Source organism: Epargyreus clarus, unplaced genomic scaffold (assembly GCF_041222505.1).
Source record: "Epargyreus clarus isolate Ecla_fem2 unplaced genomic scaffold, WU_Ecla_fem_2.2 ptg000039l, whole genome shotgun sequence".
NCBI classification, from domain to species: Eukaryota; Metazoa; Arthropoda; class Insecta; order Lepidoptera; family Hesperiidae; genus Epargyreus; species Epargyreus clarus.
Genome location: NW_027332242.1, coordinates 198,590 through 221,684, shown reverse-complemented (window position 1 = coordinate 221,684; position 23,095 = coordinate 198,590). Strand labels below are relative to the sequence as shown.

At 37.1% G+C, this 23,095-nt stretch overlaps 2 protein-coding genes and 1 pseudogene across 3 annotated transcripts; all 3 read left to right on the top strand.

The window, feature by feature from the left end:
* Positions 1–778: 778 nt before the first annotated feature.
* On the top strand, positions 779–1,639 carry LOC140757070 (uncharacterized). Its single transcript, XM_073092607.1, has one exon. The coding sequence runs from the start codon at positions 779–781 to the stop codon at positions 1,637–1,639; it is 861 nt and encodes a 286-aa protein (XP_072948708.1).
* Positions 1,640–3,538: 1,899 nt separating this feature from the next.
* Positions 3,539–5,996, top strand: LOC140757084 (uncharacterized). Of its 2 annotated transcripts, XM_073092622.1 has the most exons (5): positions 3,539–3,683; positions 3,793–3,925; positions 4,235–4,423; positions 4,635–4,728; positions 5,060–5,996. In XM_073092622.1, exons 1-5 carry the CDS (start codon positions 3,634–3,636, stop codon positions 5,512–5,514), a joined length of 921 nt encoding a protein of 306 aa, XP_072948723.1. In that variant the 5' UTR covers positions 3,539–3,633; the 3' UTR covers positions 5,515–5,996. The 2 variants fall into 2 exon arrangements, with proteins under 2 accessions (XP_072948723.1, XP_072948724.1); XM_073092623.1 differs by lacking the exon at positions 4,235–4,423 and having other exon boundaries at positions 3,540–3,683.
* Positions 5,997–22,432: 16,436 nt separating this feature from the next.
* LOC140757068 (aspartate aminotransferase, mitochondrial-like) lies at positions 22,433–22,836 on the top strand (annotated as a pseudogene).
* Positions 22,837–23,095: the final 259 nt, after the last annotated feature.

Genomic DNA, 23,095 nt, shown 5'->3' with positions numbered 1-23,095 from the left:
CAGCTGGTCATTGTCGGCTCTTTACCGATTGAATGAAAAAACACGACCTTCAACTCTTTCACTCTGATGTTGCTGGTGTGCTTCCAACCTAAACAATAGGAGTTAGCCATTTTGTGCTTTCATGTATGTATTGACGTCACTAAGCAGACACATAGGATGAAAATTTTAACCTTCAAGGTCTTGTGGCGTATCCGTTATACCACAACCTGATTTAACAAGAAAAATCGCTGTAATAAAATATTGGACCAACACCTTTGATTTCAAGTTAAATCGCTTCCGCTTATGAAATTGGGCCAGATCCTTCGAAGACCGGTTTTGCATCGAGGCGCGCGCGCCGGCTCAGCGGCCGGCGGAGGGACACTTGCTTTCGGTCCGCCTTTCTTATCGCGCGCACTTGCTTACTTATTTATGCTTTCGTAGTTTTAATAGTAATTGTAATTTAATCGCTAAAGTAATAAATTGCTTTCTTTCATTCTAAATAACATTCTTCATTCTCTCGTCTATCACTCTTTCTTTTCACTTCTTTCCTCTTCATTCGTTTGTAGTAATTTAAATTAAAATAATTTAGAAGTAGTTTAAATAATAGCAGTGAGAATAATTCCTAAATTATCTTGCTAAATTCATACCTCCCGCTATATTGGTGACCCGCAAGTGGATTGGATGACGTCCTTCAGATAACCTTCGGAACGTTCGAGAAGCCGCGTGGATAAGTTGCAACTTGGTGTGTGGTACAAAAATTGAGCGGTGAGCGACTTTATTTTGTTTTAAATAAGTGAAGATGGCAAATAGTGATGATTTTAAGGATGCTGAGCCAATTGCTATGCCTGAGGTATTGCGTGTTGGTGTTAGAATTCCGCCATTTTGGCCTGAAGACCCGGCTTTATGGTTTGCCCAAATCGAAAGCCAATTTACATTGTCAAAAATTACTTCTGACGAAACTAAATATTGCTACCTCGTTGGCCAACTGGATCATCAATATGTCGCCGAAGTGAAAGACATAATTTCAGACCCACCTGATACTGACAAATATATAAAGCTAAAATCAGAACTAATCAAACGTCTTTCAGCTTCACAGGAGAAGCGTGTGAAGCAGTTGCTGATGCATGAGGAGCTCGGTGATAGAAAACCCTCACAGTTTCTTCGCCATTTGCAGAGCCTTGCCGGACCATCTGTGCCCAAGAGTTTTATTGCTACCATCTGGTCTAGCCGACTTCCTGCCAGCATCCAGACGGTAATAGCGTCGCAGGTAGATGATTTACCCTTGGACAAATTATCAGATATAGCGGACAAAGTACACGAAATAGCTCTTGGTACTCCTCAAATAGCTGCTTCTTCAACAGCTGTGCCCTCAACATCATCAACAGCATATGATGACCTAGCAAAGGAAGTATGCGAGCTCAGAAGGGAAGTAAAACAATTATCCATACAAGTAGCCAATGGTAGACACTCACGCTCACGCACACGCTCACGCAACAGGAACTATCATGACAACCACACACGCTCACGCTCACGTTGCAAACAACCACCTGCTAACCACCCACTCTGTTTCTACCACTTCAACTACGGAGCCAAGGCATTGAAGTGCAAGCAGCCCTGCCAATTCAAGTCTTCGGAAAACTCGCAGGGCGGTCGCAAGTAGCGGCCAACGACTGCCCTTCCTCTTCAACAGGCCGTATATTCGTCACTGATCGCGTCTCGAAAATGCAGTTCCTTGTGGATACTGGTTCCGACTTGTGCGTTTTCCCACGATCATTTGTCAGTACGCCCTGTTTCAAATCGAAGTATATACTATCTGCTGCCAACAACACCGTTATACATACGTATGGTCTTAAACAATTAAAGCTCGATCTTGGTCTTCGACGTACCTTTACTTGGACTTTTACAGTTGCCGATGTATCCAGACCCATCATTGGTATAGACTTTCTTTCTTTTTATGGCTTACTAGTTGACTGCCAGAAGCAACGACTCATCGATGGTGTCACCTTACTTTCTGTGAATGCTGTTTTCGGATCTGATGACAATTCAAGTTCAGTCAAGGCTGTGACAGGTGAGTCGGACTTCCATATGCTTTTAAGACAGTTTCCAGAGATCACGAAACCTGCAGGTATACCTTCACCTCCTAAACATAATACCCTGCACTACATCCGGACCACTCCAGGACCTCCAGTTTCTTGTAAGCCTCGACGTTTAGATCCTGAGCGGTTGCAAGCTGCGAAAAAGGAGTTCGAGGATATGCTAACCAGCGGCGTAGCCAGACGTTCTGAGAGTCCATGGTCTTCTGCTTTACACCTGGTGAGAAAAAAGGACGCTGGATGGAGACCGTGTGGCGACTATCGAGCACTCAACGCCAGAACCATACCCGATAGGTACCCCATCCGACACATACAGGATTTTTCTCACCAGCTTTCAGGATGCTCAATCTTCTCGACGGTCGATCTCGTGAAAGCTTACAATCAAATTAAGGTGAACCCAGATGACGTTTCCAAGACAGCACTCACTACACCTTTTGGGTTGTTCGAATTCGAGTACATGACTTTTGGCCTTCGTAACGCAGCACAGACATTCCAGAGATTCATCGATGAGGTACTCCTAGGTCTTGACTTTTGCTACGGATACATTGATGACATCCTGGTATACTCGTCTTCTCTGGAAGAGCACAAAGAGCACTTACGTCAGCTGTTTGAACGCCTGAAACAATATGGTGTGCTAATTAATACTTCCAAGTGCGCACTGGGTAAGTCGGAAGTGACTTTCTTGGGATACCACGTTTCAGCTGATGGTACTCGACCGTTGGATACTAAAGTAGCTGCTATTCAGAACTACGCAGTACCCAAAAATGTTAAAGAGTTACGACGTTTCTTGGGTATGCTTAATTTTTACCGTCGCTTCATACCGAATGCAGCTCAACTTCAAGCACCATTAAACCTATTACTTTCTGGGCAAAAGGTAAAAAGTTCCCAGCCCGTGGAGATGACTACAGAGCTGTTGCAAGTGTTTGAAGATTGCAAAACTTCACTTTCTCAAGCCACTCTTCTAGCACATCCAGTAGGCCGAGTGTGAGTTTGACAAATAAAATCAATTAACTTCACCATCACGTTAATGAGTTAACTCAAGGTTGACAGTAAGCATGTCAATAGCGAGTGCGAGTTATCAAAATGTTGTCGAAAAAAAATTTGGTATGCTCACTTCGAAATTAGTACGCATCTTTTTGTTATGTTGTCAAACTTGAGTGTCGGCGAAGCGCCAGTTTTTTCGCCGACAGTAACCCAAACAAATTAAATAGTTCTTCCGTTACATTTGAAAAGCATGTAACTCATGTATTTCTTCATTTGTTCGTATTATTTTCGGAATAAGTAACCAAACCAAAAAGTCAATCTTAACACATGTTCTACGAGGAAGATAAGCGTCACTTAAAATTGTATGCTTTATGTTCAACGTCAGAATAGCACTATTTCACTTTTAACCCTACGAGTAAAAGAAACGGGAATAAAACATAAACAAAGCAGCGTCGTGCGTCACCAAGCTTGTTTTTTGCAAGCATTGATCTATAATGTCATTGTTTGCAAGTGATTTGGCGTGCATAGGAACAACCTGTTGCATTCTTTTGAAGTTTTGATTGTAATATATATAACAATGAAAACAAGTGCGACTCAATTCGAAATGTTGGTGAACTATATGGCAGAGTGAGTATGAAGTAATTGTTTATTTGCATTGTTTTCGAATCCATAATAATATTCATGCGGAGCGTCATCGTATGCACAAGCAATTAATTTAAACTGTATTTTGTTTAAGACACGGTGATTTAAACAAACCACAAAAAACCCCACAAGGAAGGATAACAAATATAAGAAAATGGGAAGAGCTCACCCATCTTTTAAACGGTGATCCCACAGGAGGAAGTAAAGGGACTGAGAAGTGGAAAAAGGTGAGCATAATTTATTAATTTGATTACACATGATTGGCTTGACTTCTACTTTATTTTTTTAATTCATACTTAATATTATGCATTCTGGGATTAGGTACATATTTTTTCGAGGCGGTCCAGCTTAGTCCTCAGGGGTGGCGGCGCGTCTGTGGCCGATCTCAAGTAGTAATATCTAAGCCTATCTAGGGTTGATTACTGCTGTTCATAGGCAGTAGTAGCCACATGCCATTGGGTGGACTGCATGCTTGCTTGGTACTCCTATATTATAAAAAAATAAAAGTACATTTATAATTTATGTCTGGGTTTAAGGTATGGAGTGATTTAAAAAATAACACCAAAAAGAAGTCTGCTAAGATAAATAGAGCAGCTTCTGGTACTGATGGTGGGCCTGCGCTACAGGCAAAGCTAAGCAACCTGGAGCTCCGGGTTTTGCAAATAATTGGTGTCCAAGTAGCTACTGGGTTTACAGATGTGGTTGAAGCTGGCTTATACGTACAGGTGTGGTTCTCTGACTTATATATATTACTACTATATTACTTAATAAATGGTCATCTCAGGAAGTCTTTGTTTACACCATTTTGTTTATGTTTATTTTGTTTCTGTGTGTAAAAATATGTACAATAAAAGGGAATGGTAGTTAATATTTTTATCAGCTAAAAATAATGATATTATTGCAATTATGTAATAAATAATATTTTTATAACAACAGGCACAAGATGAAGACCCAGACCGCACTCTGACGTTAACACCAACTCCACATACTGCTGTTGAGCCAGCTGAGGAAAGCCCAATTATTAACATAGGTAAAGTTCTTTAATGTTGGATATTTAACAAAAAAAAGCTTTGTCAATAAAACTATTACCTACCTATATGATAGGATTGAAGAAATATATTATAGACCACAATCAACAGCTGTCTCTTCAGTGATCTTGTTTGCATTTACTATTATCATCAGGAATTATAGGCGATTTGAAAACATTTGGCAGCAGGTTGGCAACTAACATATATTTCTATCAATTACTACTCATAGTACTAATAATAGAGTAGAGGCTCCTATTAAGTACAGTAACACTCACACTCTTCAGTTCATACTTAGCTATTTAGGAGTACAATAATGTAACATTATTTTTACAGATCCATTTGAGCCTTGGAATGTGCCGGGACCATCCCAAGAGATGACAGTTGCCTCATCGCCCCCCGCACAAGTGGAAGAGGAAAATGTAATAGATGCAGCACATGTAGTGGAGGCAGTATGTGACACCCCACCACCAGGACCATCAAGAGTCCCAGCACAGCAGGGTCAGACCCCACGTGGTCGGAGAAGAAGGACATCCCGAAGGGTCATTGGTTCTCCACGGCACCGGAGGACCCAAACTCTTATGGATAGGGTAGCACAAAACTTTCTCCATACTGATGATGAATGGAGAGAGTTGCTTATCCATAAACATGCAGAGGAGATTAAATTAGAAAAGGAACGATTAAGAATTCGGGAATTGGAGTTGCAGACACAGCAAAAATGGCAAGACATTGCCTCAAGTGCTGTGGATGTTTTACATAAAATAAGTAATTCAAAACTCTGCAAAGACTGAAGCTTATTTATGTAAATCGATCCTGGCTCATAACATTTTCGTTATGTATGCAATTCTTATTCAGTCAACTGAATCCTTAGTTACAGTCATATTTTGATTCAATTGTATAAACATAAAATTCACAATTTATTTGAGATAATTACATGTATATAAAAATATAGTAGGCATAGATATCATTCAGTTATCATTATTTTTATTAATTATTTCTATTTTGTTATGTTAATTTAGTAGAAGATTTGATTATTTGATATGTGTTCTTAGTTTATTTAAAGTATATTTATGAAGGAATAAAATTAAAATATGGAGGTTATTTTAAAAAACATATTTTTAATCACTATGCTGTATAAAACTTAATACTAATCGATCTCTGTAGGCTCTTCCTCTTAATAAATCCGTTGCATACCTTCCACCTGTATCTTCTATAACTTCAACTGGTTCATCTTCGGCAGTGTTATCTATAAAATAAAATATTTATAAAGTAATGTCAGAATTGTATTACTTACTACTGTTTACATGTAATTTACACATTCGGGAATAAATTTCAAAATCTTTTCAATTCTAAGGATAATAAGAAAATAGGGGTTTATTATAATATAAATAAATTTACCAATATTATCCGGTTCAGGTACATTAAAATCGATTGCCATATTATGGAGCACACAGCACGCTTCAATGATTTGGGCACATTTTTTAGGCTTATAGCGCAAAACTCTGTCTTTGCACAAGCACCTCCAACGATTTTTTAGCCTTCCAAATGTATTTTCAATACACACTCGGGCTGTGCCATGTTTTTGATTATAGAGTGCCTGGGGTGTATTAGGCTGTACATTTAAAAATGGGGTCATCAGCCATGGGCGAAGCGGATAGCCAGAATCTCCTGTAATATTTAAAAATTGCATTATGTCAATACATTATTGGCTTAACATTTTACCATAGTTTTTTAATTGAAATGCATCCAATTCACTAACAGTTTAAAGCAAATAAGAGAGTAATGTACAATAAAAAAAATTAAAATAATTACCTAAAAGCCAACATATTTCACCACCTTGATGCAGCGATTGCATGTATTTATTTAAACTGCTATTTTCCCATACAAATGAGTCATGGTTGGCACCTCCAAACTTCGCGTTAACATTTGTAATACGGCAATCACTATCACAAATCTGGAAAATAAATGAGTTTTATATGATTCACTGACCCTGTGGGATAATAAGTTTAATATAATTTTATTACCAGAAATACATATACCTACCATTTGTACATTGATCGAATGATAATGTTTCCTGCAATAATAAAGTTGCTCTTCTTCTGTTGGTGGTGAAAATATTCTAAAGTGACTGCCATCAATACAACCAACAATGCCAGGTAAACCAAACTTGGCATAGAATCTGAAACAAATAATATAATCAACCTAAAAACAAAAATAGTAGAAATTATGAAATTTTTTTGTAGGAAATATTTACTTCTACTTACTTATCAATAACTACTCGTCTTGCAGCTGGGGTGGTAGGGAAATTTATATGTTTCCGTAACATTGCTGGGTGTATGAGTGCTTGAGTCACTTGGTGTATGTACACACTGCACATTTTCTGCGACAAACCCTTGGCCACCCCTACCGGTCTCTGATAAGAGCCAGTGGCAAAAAAAAATAACGCAACAAGAACCTGTAATAATAAGTCATATTATATATTATAAGTGAGAAATCTAGTAGTATTTGAAACCATTGTTTTTTAAATATATCTACTGCAAAAAAACATTTACCTTAGTCTCTACACTGACACGTTGTGTAGACTTCAAGTTTGTCAAATTTTGTAGGTCTTCGCATAAAGATAAGAAAGCTTCCTTCGTCAACCTATATCTATTTCTAAATTCTATATCACTAAGATCTTCTAGGACGTTAACAGACGCTCGCAAAGACGCTCTTTGCCTACGCATATAATTTCGTTGATCTTGCGCTTGAGCAACCGATATCATCCTCCAGGCTAAAAAACTACGGGTTGCTCTACCCCTTAACAACAAATCCGACACGAAAAAACTCATTTTAAACAAAATAAACAAAAAACAAATTTAACTTAAAATACGTAACTCTTGGTTTCACTATATGAAATGCAAGTGAATGAAATACTTAACACAAATAGTTGAGTTTACGTACACAAACTGTCAAAACACAACTCACACTCGCGAATGAATGCTCAAACGTCAAAATACTTAACATCAAAAGTTAAATCACGTCACGACGAAATAAGTTACGTTAACCGAAATGCAAAATAAAACTCGCACTCGCAGTTATTGTTTTCGTAACTTTCCGCTAGAGGCGCTGACTAAGATTTCATACAATTTGAGTTTTTAGACGTAAACGCGATAGTAAAGTAAATGCCTGATAAAACTCACACTCGGCCCACAGATGTCTCCGCTGAATTAGCAATCGTGACTGATGCTTCGGAGTCGTCCATTGGAGCCGTGTTGCAGCAACGCAAAGGCGCGGACTGGCAACCACTAGCCTTCTACTCTCATAAACTCTCCAGTGCACAGGCAAAGTATAGTCCTTATGACAGGGAACTCCTCGCTGTGTATGAGGCTATCAAATATTTTAGGCACATGGTAGAAGCCAGAACGTTCGCCGTTTTCACTGACCATAAGCCTCTTACTTTCGCCTTTTCTAGGTGTAAGGAAAAATGTTCTCCACGTCAATTCCGACATTTAGATTTCATATCGCAATTTACAACTGATCTGCGTTATATACCTGGCAACGAGAATGTCGTTGCAGACGCTCTGTCTCGTGTAGAGGAGATTACAGGTATAGACTACCAAGCTCTTGCACGATTTCAGGATACAGATCCAGAACTGCAAGACTTGCTGACAAAAGGTTCAAGTCTGAAACTACTAAAGGTGAAATCTTTAGATAGCGATGTACCTATTTATTGTGACGTGTCTAGTGGTCAACCTCGTCCATATGTAACACCACAGCTGCGTAGACAGATCTTCAGTATTTTACATGAACTACACCATCCCGGAAGTTCAGCTACAGTACGACTGGTTACGCAGAGATTTGTATGGCCAGGGATTCGTAAAGATTGTAGAGAGTGGGCTAGGCAATGTTTAAGATGCCAACAATCTAAAGTTACCCGTCATACCAAATCTCCAATTTCCTCTTTCCTTGCCCCTTCCACGAGGTTTTCCCACATACACCTTGACCTCGTGGGCCCGTTACCTCTTTCTTCTGATTACAGGTACTGCCTTACCGTCATCGATCGATTCACGCGGTGGCCTGAGGCGGTTCCACTTAAAGATATCTCTGCAGAGACCTGTGCTGCTGCCCTGGTGTCCGGCTGGATCTCCAGATTCGGATGCCCTGCTCGCGTCACTACTGACCGCGGTCGCCAGTTCGAGAGCCACCTTTTCAAGTCTCTCGCAAGCATGGTTGGTGCACGACACCTGCGCACCACTGCTTACCATCCGGCAGCCAATGGCATCGTTGAAAGAATGCACAGGCAACTAAAATCTGCAATTATGTGCCATTCTACCCCGCAGTGGACAGAAGCTCTTCCGCTGGTCCTCCTTGGCATGCGCAGCGCATGGAAGGAAGACATCCAGACTTCAGCTGCTGAATTGGTCTACGGTGAGCCCCTCTGCTTACCTGGGCAATTCTTTTCTTCGAGAGACGACTTCACTTCTGAGGACATCACTCAGTATGCTAGCCGTCTCCGCGCCCACATTCGTAACTTAACACCTCGACCTACTGCTTGGCATACTTCTTCAACATTTTATTTTCCACGTGACCTGCACAACTCGACTCACGTATTTCTACGGCAAGATCACGTGCGTGGATCGTTAGAACCACCATACGCAGGCCCTTACCTTGTCATCGAGAGGCAGCCGAAGTACTTCACCATCGACGTCAAAGGCAAGAAGTCAAACGTCAGTGTCGACAGGCTCAAGCCGGCGTACATGATGAAAGATACTGCAAAACCACCAGTGTGTCTAAATCAGGAAGAAAACCGATCAAAGTCCATTACAGAATCACCTCCGGAGGAGAAAAGGACCCGGAGCGGCAGGAGAGTTCGGTTCCCCGATTTCTATCGACCGTAGTCACGGTCTGGCGGGGAGAATGTGTGGCGTATCCGTTATACCACAACCTGATTTAACAAGAAAAATCGCTGTAATAAAATATTGGACCAACACCTTTGATTTCAAGTTAAATCGCTTCCGCTTATGAAATTGGGCCAGATCCTTCGAAGACCGGTTTTGCATCGAGGCGCGCGCGCCGGCTCAGCGGCCGGCGGAGGGACACTTGCTTTCGGTCCGCCTTTCTTATCGCGCGCACTTGCTTACTTATTTATGCTTTCGTAGTTTTAATAGTAATTGTAATTTAATCGCTAAAGTAATAAATTGCTTTCTTTCATTCTAAATAACATTCTTCATTCTCTCGTCTATCACTCTTTCTTTTCACTTCTTTCCTCTTCATTCGTTTGTAGTAATTTAAATTAAAATAATTTAGAAGTAGTTTAAATAATAGCGGTGAGAATAATTCCTAAATTATCTTGCTAAATTCATACCTCCCGCTATAGTCTTAATCCTGATAAAGTAAGGTTGCTTCTCACAAACATAAAATATGGTTTACAAATATAAAATATGGTTAACGTATACATTGTAGATTTAGAATTAGCGGTAATTGCGGTAGCTAAAATAATGCACATACAATTATTACAACATTTAGAAAAACCGTACACGTTACTCACGCAACCGGTTTCATCATGTGTTTCACACACAGCTCCTCCAATGTCGAAGGCTTCGTCAATATCGCCTCCATTGCGCGTCCCAAACTGTCGTCAGGAGTACAGCCACGATAAATTCTTTAGTTGAACACCTCCTATACACGCGGTTGATTATCTTCTGTTTCCGTTACTTTAAAACTATTACGTAATAAAATGGCGTATCCTATCCTGATTCTGATGTGGGCGCGCCGGTAGATAGATCTACAATGGTATTTCGATTTAACTAATTTAACCAATATTTATAAAAATATAGTTAAAATAATAAAATGAATAAGCGTTAATGCCACCATAGTAACAATAACACCCAAGCAAAATACCAAACAGTTCAGAGCACCACCGTGCCATGCCCACTATTGGACAACTTCTGATCTGTTGACAGTTGCGCGCCCCTTTTTTATACCATGATACAGGTAGCCAATTGTTAATACGGAGCGGTAGTTCGAAATTAATATCATGTGATTTTAAAAACGGAATATTTATATATGAAATGAATGTATGCATTCTCCCACATGTAAACGTACCTACAAATTTGCTCATGATAGATTAAGAAAAATGCCGGAAGGCCATGTACCAGTCGAAATTAAAGTAATGGATGATCTTGTTGAAGGTGACGATGTTCAAAGTTAATTGGTTAAAAGAGATTCGGGTAAATAACTCTATCGGCCGTATTGTGTTCGACCGTACCAGTAGTTATTTCGTAGTCGTAGCCCGGTAGAAATTGGTATCTCTTGGGGCAACTCAAGTAGTCCGTGGGTGCGCGGTGTGCGTTTAACTCTGGCGGAGGTCGTGGTCTATGGAGACCGTATCGTGTAACCGCAGGGGTGGTGTACACGGGCTATCCACTAGGTGGATATGCGTACTGAGGTCGTGGTCTATGGAGACCGTATCGCGTAACCGCAGGGGTGGTGTACAAGGGCTATCCACTAGATGGATATGCGTACTGAGACGTGTGAAAAGCAATGTGATTGCTCTTCGGCTGGAGAGCCGTGGCGTTAGAGGTCTTTACTCGAGGATTTGTGGAAACTTGGTTGTAACTTTATTGGTTTTGATCATGACGATGGTACGTGGCTGCGGTATTTGTGTATTGTAATTTGCTATGATTTTGGATTAAAGACTATTAAGATTCAGGTTATTGTAAAGTTCATGAGCTAGACAAAGTTAACATACACACAACACACGAGGGCGTGTGCTAGCAGGATGGCCGAGTCTTCTTATTATGGTGTTTCGTATCTTATCTTGTTTTTTAATTTCTATCATACTTCATTCCATAGCTAAAATAAATAATCAAAATATAACATAGCAAAATTATACGTTTTACAAACTGATTGAAGGCAACAAAATATAGATTTAGAACTAGTCACATAATTTTCTCGAGATCTTTACTGTCTTTTATGTATATACGAGTAGCAGGACTTTTATCATTTCTACGTACAAAAATCTTGCCATCCCGTATCCAGATAAACTGATACTGAGCGGCTCTCACTTTCTCTTTAGTATTTTTATACAGTAATTTATTATCTGGAGTCAGGTGTTCATTTATGTAGATCTTCCTCTCATCTCCGGGGAAACCGTTGTCACATAACCTTATGCCTTTCTTAGCCCGAACTGCAGACAGAATTGAGTCTCGTAATAAACGTGATTGTAACTTCCCTACAATTGCTTTCGGACAGTGTGTGACCGTATTATATGGACGAATCCTTGTAATATGTATGATGTCAGCTGGTGATGATTGTACCTCTAATGAATTTGTTATGTTATGGAAATGAGTGGACAAATCTTCTTTTAATTTTTCGGGGATACCACAAATCTCAAGATTATTAAGCCGGGATTGTTGGTCTGTACTCTGTATTTTCGCTTCAAGTACTTGTACTCGGGTGACTAATTCTGTGCATTGACTACTGACTTCAAGTTTCTGTAGGCTATATTCAAGTTCTTCCTGCCTTCGCGAGTGAGTGATAAATGTCGTATTAATTTCACTTAGACGTAGGTTTGTATCAGATAGTGACTTCTTTATAACGGTGTTTTCCTTCGTAAGTGCGTTTAACTTTGAATTTATCTCCAATAGGTTAGAATTAAGTTTAGACAGTTGATCTGACAACGCAGTAGTAACTGCAGCCGTAACACTGGTTGATTGATTGATTTTATCGTTAAATATGACCATTTGCTGTTCAATCTTCTCTTCTAATGTAAAAAGCAAACTATGATATAGTTCGTCCTCGGGTTGCTTTCTTTTACGTGAATTGAAGTTTATATCCTTATCTGAAGACATGGTACTTATATCAGGAGATGATCCGAATTTACTGGGCGGTGTACGTTGCAAAGCCATTTGTGCAGTTCGTGTTTTCTTTCTTCAGAATGTCGTAAACGCCTTAGGGAATGTGTCACTTACACCTTTGTTCAAGTTCGTAACAATTTGTAACTTTGTTGGTAAAATGTTATGTTTAGGTTAACACGTAAAACTGTTATTTCACTCAATTTTAACATGCACAAAACGTTTTTCGTATTGTTTAACACTACTTTCACAACTTTACAGTCCGAAATGCGTATAATTTACCACTAAAATTGAATTAATTAGCGAGAGTAAATACTGCTGCGTCTACCCGCCGCAAGATGCAAAAATACTTTTGGATGTTCTGTTTCCTTATTTTGCAGTCAAGTAAACTTTTTCTATCTTTTATAAGTTGTAGTGTTGAAATACTTAAATTGTATTTATGTTGTGTCCTTTTTTGATCTCTTTGACATGTAATTCTCTTTTGTAGTTTGTTGTAACTTGTTTTTATATCTATTGCACCGGTTTCTAATATTTCTTTGCTGAGTATTGACAGGGAATTCCCTATTGTTTCGTTGGGTTTTGTGCTGCATGTGGGGATTTTGTCATGCATAGTGTTATCGTCGTTAATAAGAAGCTTGGATATTAACGATATCACATTTTTTATAACGTTACATTAAAGTAATAAGTGACGCATTTGATACTACAGTTTAAAACAGATGCGGGTAGGCTAAGTGAGGACGACACCTTAGCGGCGCTCGAATTAACAGAGAGCGACATTCTGGTCGGAGACTTCAGCAAGAGCAGTCGAATAACGGAGATACTCGTGTAGTTATAATACTTCTAATCACTAGTGTGAACTTAATTACGTATAATTGTTATATCGTTACTCTGTACCGTTTATGTGACTATATTATTACATGACTTCAAGACCTTCAAGATGACTTTGATTTCATCAGAAGTGTACAAGAACCAGCTCACAATCATGGACGGCGATTCGTAAGTACGAACATACTTGACACAGGAATAAAAACCGTGAGTTAAAACATTATTTTGTCATATGTGAATTCATCTTGGTAGAATAAGTAAAAATGGGGGTAGATAAATGTCGTTGATGTAAGGGCAAACTCATTTGAATTAAGAAAATGGATAGATTGAGACTAGTAATTCAATGAAATGTTAATACCCTCTGAAACTGATATACTTAAATTTTGTGAACAAACTTTACTCTTATCAAATTACTTGTTAACATTGTAAACTGAGGTGTTTACTTCAAAATAAGTGCATTTTCTGTGAAGAAGTGTCTAAAAGTAATTTTGCAAGGCAGTTCTTGTGGTAAATCTGTCCATTTGGTTAAAGTCTGTGGTGTAAAAAGTAAATCCTAATTGTTCTAAAGTTACACCTACTTTGAAATATATAGAAATACACGTACTTATGAAAATATTTTAAGGATCTTTAATCTTACATGTCAGGCTTTATAGATATGGGAACCTAATGGTTGTTATTATAGGCTAATGTACGCCAGAAATTGCATACAGGTTAGATTTGAATTTATTTTTGATAACTTTTAATGTTTCAAACTGGGTTTACGTATATGCGTTTGTTATTATTGTATGGAAGGGACTATGCGGTAACAACAAACGCAGTTACAGAGTACAGTATACCTACTTGATATAAGTGACACGTTTATTAAGTTGCAAAATTTTGATTATTCATAATTGTACAGAAATGTATAATATCTACGTGGTACATATTTAACTGACTGCAAATAAGTATCACGACCACCGTATTGAGTGGCTGAGTGTACCCACGAGGGAAATGGTAAATGAGTTTAAGGTGTTTTTTTTTTTTGGATATTAATTGACTATATTTAAAAATAAACTTGCATTCACATCTACATTGTTTACATTTTCATTTTATAAATCAATGAAAGTTTCCTTTTGATTTCATATACTTGATACGTAATTGTTATGAAAGAAGCATACGTACGTTGTCAAATTTAGCTTTCCATCAATTCTAGGCGAACTCACGCAGTACTGTGTACTAGTGTGTTTTGACTCCCATAAGGTATAAATGCACATTAGTTAATGATCTATAAGAAAACTGAGAAACTTATGCATAGCGGTCTTTGGAATATTATATATAAAGAAAATCTCCCATTTTACTTCTGACTGACTCACTTATACAGAATATTAAATATCTGTTTTAAATTTAGTATGCAACGTTTCGTTTTGTATTAATATTTCTTTACATCTCGGAATTTTAAACCTTTAAATTTGAATTTGAATTTGACACATTACACGTCCTTTTGGTTTGAAAATTGGGCACTATCAAATACTGGCAAATGAAGTTTGTACCTTAAACGTTGAGACGCTTAGACTATCGATATTATCAATTATGTGAGCCACTTACGAAATGATAAACGGGATCCACTTTGTATGGGATTCAGAATAAATAATTTTAAGTAAAATAATAATAATAATAATAATAATAATAATAAATTGATGCTTTTATAACTTGAGCTTAGTTCTATTTACAAGTTGCAGCAATTAAGTTATTATACGTATTAAGTGAGAAACGGTCACTGAAGCCTACATAAATTTAGATAGTCTTTTGTATACCATATTTAAAATGAGTCTTGCCTGCGACTTTGTTCATGTGGATTCAGAATATAATTTGAATTGCATTTTTAAAACGAGTCTTGCCTGCGACTTTGTTCATGTGGATTCAAAATATAATTTGAATTATACAATGCCCTCTGTCAAGATCACGGAGTACGTTGGTAATTTGGAATTCTCCATTACCTGGTCATGTAATGTTTAAAAAAAATGTATACTTTTGACATCAACTTCGTAGTTTTGGTTTTAATGCATTTTCAAACATACAAACCGACAGACAAAAATTTTTCTGTTTCAAATATATTCGATGTAAACACGTGAAGATTTCATTCTTATTATATGTATATCATAGCCAAATGAATAATAATGTTGTTCGATGGGATTTTCTTATACAATAATTTACTTTTCATATAAATTTCATACGGTTCACAATTGCGTCATGTCTAGGTTTTCTCTATAGAAACATCGAGCGTCACCTTGAGAGTGTTGGTTGTAAATGATACATATTATATTAATATAATCTATACAGATATTAGGAACTAATATATTTTTATTCCAAACTATATAAAAGTCAGGTGAAGCCGAGCCGTTTGAAATATATATAATAAATATGAATTGTTCGGTAATAAGGTGTATCATAAGATAGTTTGACTAACTGTTTGTTTGGCTGGCTGGTATAAAATCATGATCAACTTTAAAAGACCTTTTTCAGGTCATAGAAATTCTAGGTTGTGATTGATAAGGAGCCACATGTTATGTAAAACAGTTATAGTTTTAAATCTGACGATCCTGATGAGGCAAAATTAGAATTGGACAAGATTATTAAAATCATGTCATGTCATAAGTATTTCAAAATTTTTAAATAAATGTGACCGTTCAAAGTAGGTAAAAATCGAATTCAAATATTCCGTTACATACATACAGGTCAAGTTAATAAAAGCGTGGCAAAAATAAAAGCGTGTTTAAAAAAATCTTTTATCAGTTGTAGACACAAATAAGTATAGTTAAATAATGGCCGGTTTCTGAAGTAATTTTTCTTGATAGGTAGTTTACGAGTATGTATTCAATAACACTATCCGTTTGATAACTACGGAAAAAAAATCCGCTTCCGAGGAACTCAATGTAAGACAAGGTCTGTTAAACTCCGTTTAGATTAACGAACCATTTTAATGTGTTTATTCTTTCCATAACATTATTTGATTTTTTTTTAAAAAACGACGTTTTACGTAAAGTCTAGCAAATCTTCCTTAGTATAATGCATAACTTTAACAATAAAATAGCCCAAACTATAACTTCCTTATGGGAATTTTAATTTAAAACTTTTGGTGAAATAAAAAAAAAAGTTAAGTAGTTAAGCTTATTACACAATTGGCAAGTATGTCGCTGACGTGAACGTGTTAAATATTTATTATATATATATAAGTAAAAATATATTTATAGGTTATTGAAGCACAATAAAAAAAGAAAAACAAAGTTAAATTCCACTACTTTATTATTTTAATGATTTGCATCGTGACATCGTATTTCTTATTTATAGGTTATAATTTGAAATAAGGTAAAATAAATTATTAGGCAGATTTAGACAAGTATGTTTATTATAATAAAATAAAAATGAAGCAATAAAGCAATAATAAATCAATTACATTTATTTACTTGTAAGTATATTTATAATAATTTTATTAAATAACATTTTACTTAATAGCATAAAAAAGGAATCACAATATAACGTACCTTAGATATTAACTTCGTTCTGGTTGAGATGCAACTCAACTCACAACACTGAATTTAAGTCCTTTTATACTTTACTGACAATAGCCAGTGACGAAACGAGTCAAATGATTATCTCTAATATTTATAGATTATAAGTTAAAAATATAACTAAGACTATTCCCAATATTTCCTAAAATCATAAACCATTTAATTACACATAATAAGCTATATAATTCAATATCTATTTACTATTTCATTTATCTGTTTAAAAACAACAGTGATATTAACCCAAGTGACAAGATGCATCAAAGTAATTCCATTCAAAAAATAATAATTTCATTTGAAATGCTTCGTATAATAATTAATATAATTCACAATTTATTATGTACAATTACATGTAAAGTATATATTTTTTAATTAATTTATCAAACGCATGGGTCCTTTGCTTTGTTAATTAAATTTTGAAATTCATGTAATAGTATGTATTATTATAACTGAATATAAATTCAATTTAATGTAATGAAATTTCTTTCTGACTTTCAAAAGTGGGTTATGTGGTTTATGTGGTTATGGCCCTACTTTGAAAGAAATAATTTGAATTTGTGATAAATAACGTAAAAATTTGGGTTCATACAACTTATTACGTGTTATATTGTGTGAAATTCATGGTTTGTTTACCATTATTTAGTCTTTAACTTTGATATAATTCATTCCAAATATAAACGACATATTATTATTTTGATACTGCTTCATCAGTTGATAAAAGACATACGTTGGAAAGGCAACTATAAAATAACATTGCAATAATTAAAAGAAGTACTAAGTAGTAATAAAATAATGTTATAATAGTATTCTGAGTCGCACAGATTCATTTAGTGGCCAACTATATATCTATCTATCTATCAGTATAACAGTTATTGAACAGGTTGTTGAGCATTCCGAAATGGACTAATAAGATAAACGTCGTTATTCTGATGCGTAACTTTATCGAATCAATAGTTGTTGGAGATTTAACTATTGGACTTAGAATCCAGGCATAAGTAAAGTGGGCAGCTAGATGTTGTCATTACTGTAGGTGTAGGAAACTTAGTGGTTTGAATTTTTATTTATCTGGAGTTAAGATGGATTAGTGCAGATGCCTCGAGCAGTGTGATGTTCACGGGTGTCTCTTGGTGATGCATATGGTTGGGTTGACCCAAGGCATCGAGTACCTTGAAGACATTAAGTGAATATTGCATTTTTGGAGTAAATTTGAGTTGAGCACTGGCCGAATGTTATCGTAAAGAAGGTACAAAAACTGCGGTGATACATGACTAGAGTGATCCTATATGAACATCACCTAGTTATAACCGTGTTTTTTATTATTTAACAATGGTCTAATGCATTCGCTTCAATACCTGTCGCGCATATGACATTTATGTAAAGAGTCCTTATGAACTATGCCTGCAACAGAAATCTGTGGTGAACACTGTTGGGGCAGATTTATAACCTAGGTAATACACAACTAGTGTGATTCTATATGAACATCACCTAGTTTAAGCCTTGGTTCGGATCAACAGTTCGGGCCTTTTACATGCGAGTCGGTATTGCAAGAAAATGCGTATAGTTTAAGCCATGTTTTTGATAAACAGTTCGGGCCTCTTACGTGCGAGTCGGTATTACAAGAAAATGTGTAACTCTTCTGGACTTATGCATTAAACAACTGGTTTTCTTTTGCAGCTCTTGCATCAGACCATACACGATCGAGGACGAACGTGTGAGCAGGACGGCCGAATGTTATCGTCGTTAATAAGAAGCTTGGATATTAACGATATCACATTTTTTATAACGTTACATTAAAGTAATAAGTGACGCATTTGATACTACAGTTTAAAACAGATGCGGGTAGGCTAAGTGGGGACGACACCTTAGCGGCGCTCGAATTAACAGAGAGCGACATTCTGGTCGGAGACTTCAGCAAGAGCAGTCGAATAACGGAGATACTCGTGTAGTTATAATACTTCTAATCACTAGTGTGAACTTAATTACGTATAATTGTTATATCGTTACTCTGTACCGTTTATGTCACTATATTATTACATGACTTCAAGACCTTCAAGATGACTTTGATTTCAATAGCAAACTTTCTAGATCCTTTGGGTGGTATAGTCTTGAGTGACGCCCTTTCCATGTGGTGGTCGGTATTAAAGTTTAATTTTGATATAACTGCTGTGTTTGTAAATAGATTTGGGTGGCTGCTTATAATATAATCTATTTCGTTTCTCTGATTCCCGCGTGGAGAGATCCAGGTCCACTTGTTGTTTTTTTTTTTTTTTTTAATACTATTTAGAAGGGTTAGGTTGTGTTCTAATAAGAATTCAATCAATCTTTGCCCATTTTTGCTTATTTTCCCGTAGCCAAAGTTTCCTAACACATATTCTTCTTTACATTGTTTTATTCCCACTTGGGCGTTGAAATCTCCCATCAGTATAATTACATTTTTTGAGTAATAGCTTGGGATATGTCGTTCTAACTTATAACTTATAATAGCTTGGGATATGTCGTTCTAAAAAGATTCATGTTTAAGCTCATCTGCTTGCTCCGTAGGAGCATAGGCTTGGATAATTGTCCATGTTTTTTTGAAGCTAGGTAATTTGATGTTGAGTATAGCAGTTCGATCATTAATTCCAATGAATTCTAATATGTGTTCTTTTAGTTGCTTTTTAACCATGAATCCGACCCCTCCCTGTCCTTCATTGTTTCCTTTGTTGAATAATACAAAGTCCTGGTGCTCTTCAATGCATTCTCCTGTTCTTCTCATTTCACTAATTCCTAATTTATCCCATTTCAGGTCCTTCAAAGCTTCTTCAAGTTCTGCTAAAGAGTCTGGTGTTCGTAGGGTTCTGGTATTTAGAGTTGCTATGTATAACTTGTTCTCATTCCTTTTGTTTTTTTATTGTTGTTAGAGGGTGGTGGTCTAAGTCTTCCGCGGGGACCAGTCGTGGTGGAAGACATTTTGTTGATTGTTTGTATATATAATTAATTGTTGGTGTATTTTTCATTTGATTCCGGTGATCCGGGAGCATATTTAGTTTTTTGAGAGATTTATTTGTGGATGAGAGCTTGCTCTTTCTACTTAGTTTATTATGTTGGGTCTTATGAGTTCTCTAGTATGTGTTTTGGGTAGTGTGGATAATGGGTTGTTCAGTGTTGCTTTCATGTTAGTTTTCTTTTTTGATGGTGCCTTTGGTGAGTCGGAAGTTTCTCTTTTCCTCTTCTCTCTATTTTATTTTGGCTTCTTTACAATGAGCCTGTCGTATTTTATATAGGCGATGTTTCCTTTTTTTTATTTCTTCTTCTACTTGTTGTTTGCGTTTGTCTAGGATTTCTTTTGGGGTAGTCCTCTTTTATGTTGACGCCTTGTTGAAGGTAAGACTTATTTTTCAGTATAAGATCCATTGAGTTGTGATGGTGACTATCACTGGACGGTTTTTATTTTCAGTTTTCTGCCCAACTCTATACAGGGTATATTTTTCAAATAGGCCTTCAGGGCCAAATCCCAAACTATAAGGATTAGCGAAAAATGCTGAAAAGAGTTAAGAGGCCGATTTTGATAAAAACTAAAACTGCATCATTCGTTTTTGAAAATATATTTTTCCTTAGCCGGGAATCGAACGAGTTAATTTTGAAAAAAAAAACATCCTCTATATTATTCCACTACCTGATAGTGTAGCTTATAAGGATCAAATTCTGGGAAGTAATGTTATGTGACAAATTAAAGGCAAAGGAAAATTTTGAAGAAAATACATATTTTTTTACACCTTGGCATACTAATCCTTAAGGATTATACATAATATATGACTTATTTTAAATTCTTAATAATTATTCTTCATAAGTCATAACATTGAAGAATTTGTTGGTTAATCAACTAATTCTTCGATGTTGTGGAAATGACATACGGATTAGTATGAGAAAGTAATAGGTTGGCAACTAAGTTTCCGCCGTTATTTTTTAATAAAAATAGATAACTGATTAATTAGTAAATTCTTATTCTTTGTTGTTTACAACTTCGTTTCAACGTTAAATGTGATTTTCAATATCTCTTTGTTAAGTAATCACTCGGATTTGACTCGAAAAAGTCATTCTCGCAAATTGTCAACTTTACATCTGTATTAAACGAAACTCCGCGCATAGCAAGTTGCAAATATTACAATGGTCCTAAAAATAACCTTAACTAAGTCGAACATAAAAATATATTCTTGGAGAACAAAACGTCCGCTTTCGAATGATTTGAAACATTACAACAAAAAAATTGTTAATACCCGAAATATGTAAATTAATGAATGGCGGAAACTTAACTGCCAAATTATTATGAAAAAATTGAATTTTCTTAAAAATGAGGCTTTCCTTTACTTTGTCATTTATCATTACTTCCCAGAATTTGATCCTTATAAGCAACACTATGAGATAATGGCATAATATAGAGGGTTTATTTTTTTTTTTCAAAATGAACTCGTTCGATTCCCGGCTAGGGAAAAAGATATTTTAAAAAACTAATGATGCAGTTTTAGTTTTTATCAAAATCGGCCTCGTAACTCCTTTCAGCATTTCTCGCTAATCCTTATAGTTTGGGATTTAGCCCTGAAGGCCCGTTTGAAAAACTCAACCTGTATACATTGCTAATTTCTTGGCTATCCATATGAACTTCCATACTCACAATTATTTCTTTGATAAAATCCACTAATTCCGTTTCGAATTTAATATTTTCATTGATTCCAAAGAAGACAAGATTGTTTTTTCTCTTTTCTATCTCTGCTCTTTTAATTTTCAATTCAAGTTCTGAAATTTTGTCCTTGAGCTTAGTATTTTCCTACATGATAATTTTCATTTTCTCGTCTTAAGCTTCCATGACGCTCTTAGTTACGGAGTGTGTTATGAGTTCGGCTTGGTTTTTAAACTTCTCGTCGAGTTTGTTTAGAAGTAAGTTACGTGTAAGGGACAGCCCTACACGTTAAGGCTGTATAGCGCCAGCCCTACACCGTTCTCACGCTGCATCGTGTCTTCGCGGAACGGTCAACGCTGACGAGACGCGTCCCACGTGCAGGTGGCCGTCCGCCATGGGAACAGTTCACCTCCATCGCGGAAAGTGACTCTACATATCACACCATATATTTTTATTGTCAGAAGTTGTGTAAAATTTGTGTTTTTTTTAAATAAACGTATTAATTCGTTCGTGAAATAGACTGCAATTCTTTCCTCGACGCCCAGCTCCCATAACTGGCGTAGTCGGTAGGATGGTCGTCGAGGAACCCATAACCGTCGAGGAACCCATAACTGGCGCAGTCGAAAGTTCTCGGTTTGTGCGTGTTTCGGACTGTCGCAATTAAACGGGAAACCGAACCGTTCAACGAGATCCGGACGTCGGGGAACCCTGCTCAGCTCGCTACATCCGAAAATTGATGTGCAAGTACGAGATGATGCTACTACTACATTATCTGGCACTGGCACCCTCCGTCTATGCCTAGAGTTTCATCACGAAGTATTATGCGAGGAAGAAGGAGATCTGGATGCCCACGTCCACGTGGGGCAACCAAGATATGTCCAAAATCCCCGAAGAATCTATAATTCTGCTTCACGCGTGTGCACGCAACCCCACCGGCGTCGACCCGAAACTCAGCAACTGGGAACAATGTCGCAGGTGAAAATCATGGTGCACACCATGTACTCCAACCCGCCGCTGCACGGCGCATGTCTCGAGCAGGAGATCCTCACCGCGCCCGACCTCAGGAAGCAGTGGTTACCGGACGTGAAGCTGATGGTGGACCGCATCATCGCGATGCGCACGCAGCTGCGCGCCGGCAACAAGGACTCCTGGCGACACATCGCCGACCAGATCGTCATGTTCTGCCTCATCAACCTCAATCGAGAGGACAAGAAGGCCGCAATATTTGCACTAAACGTAGGCAAATAATTGCTCAGCTGGGGCTGGAGAAGTTACGTGTAAGGGACAGCCCTACACGTTAAGGCTGCATCGCGCCAGCCCTAAACCGTTCTCACGCTGCATCGTGTCTTCGCGGTCAACGCTGACGAGGCGCGTACCACGTGCAGGTGGCCGTCCGCCATGGGAACAGTTCACCTCCATCGCGGAAAGTGACTCTACCTATCTCATATATTTTTTATTATTCCTTATTGTTACAAGTTGTGATAAAATTTAAATAAAAAATTTAATT

Coding starts and splice junctions, on each gene's coding strand:
- LOC140757070 (XM_073092607.1), top strand. CDS start 779: ATGGCAAATAGTGATGATTTTAAGGATGCTGAGCCAATTGCTATGCCT.
- LOC140757084 (XM_073092622.1), top strand. CDS start 3,634: ATGAAAACAAGTGCGACTCAATTCGAAATGTTGGTGAACTATATGGCA. Junction 3,684..3,792: donor TTGGTGAACTATATGGCAGA/GTGAGTATGAAG, acceptor ATTTTGTTTAAG/ACACGGTGATTTAAACAAAC. Junction 4,729..5,059: donor AAGCCCAATTATTAACATAG/GTAAAGTTCTTT, acceptor TTATTTTTACAG/ATCCATTTGAGCCTTGGAAT.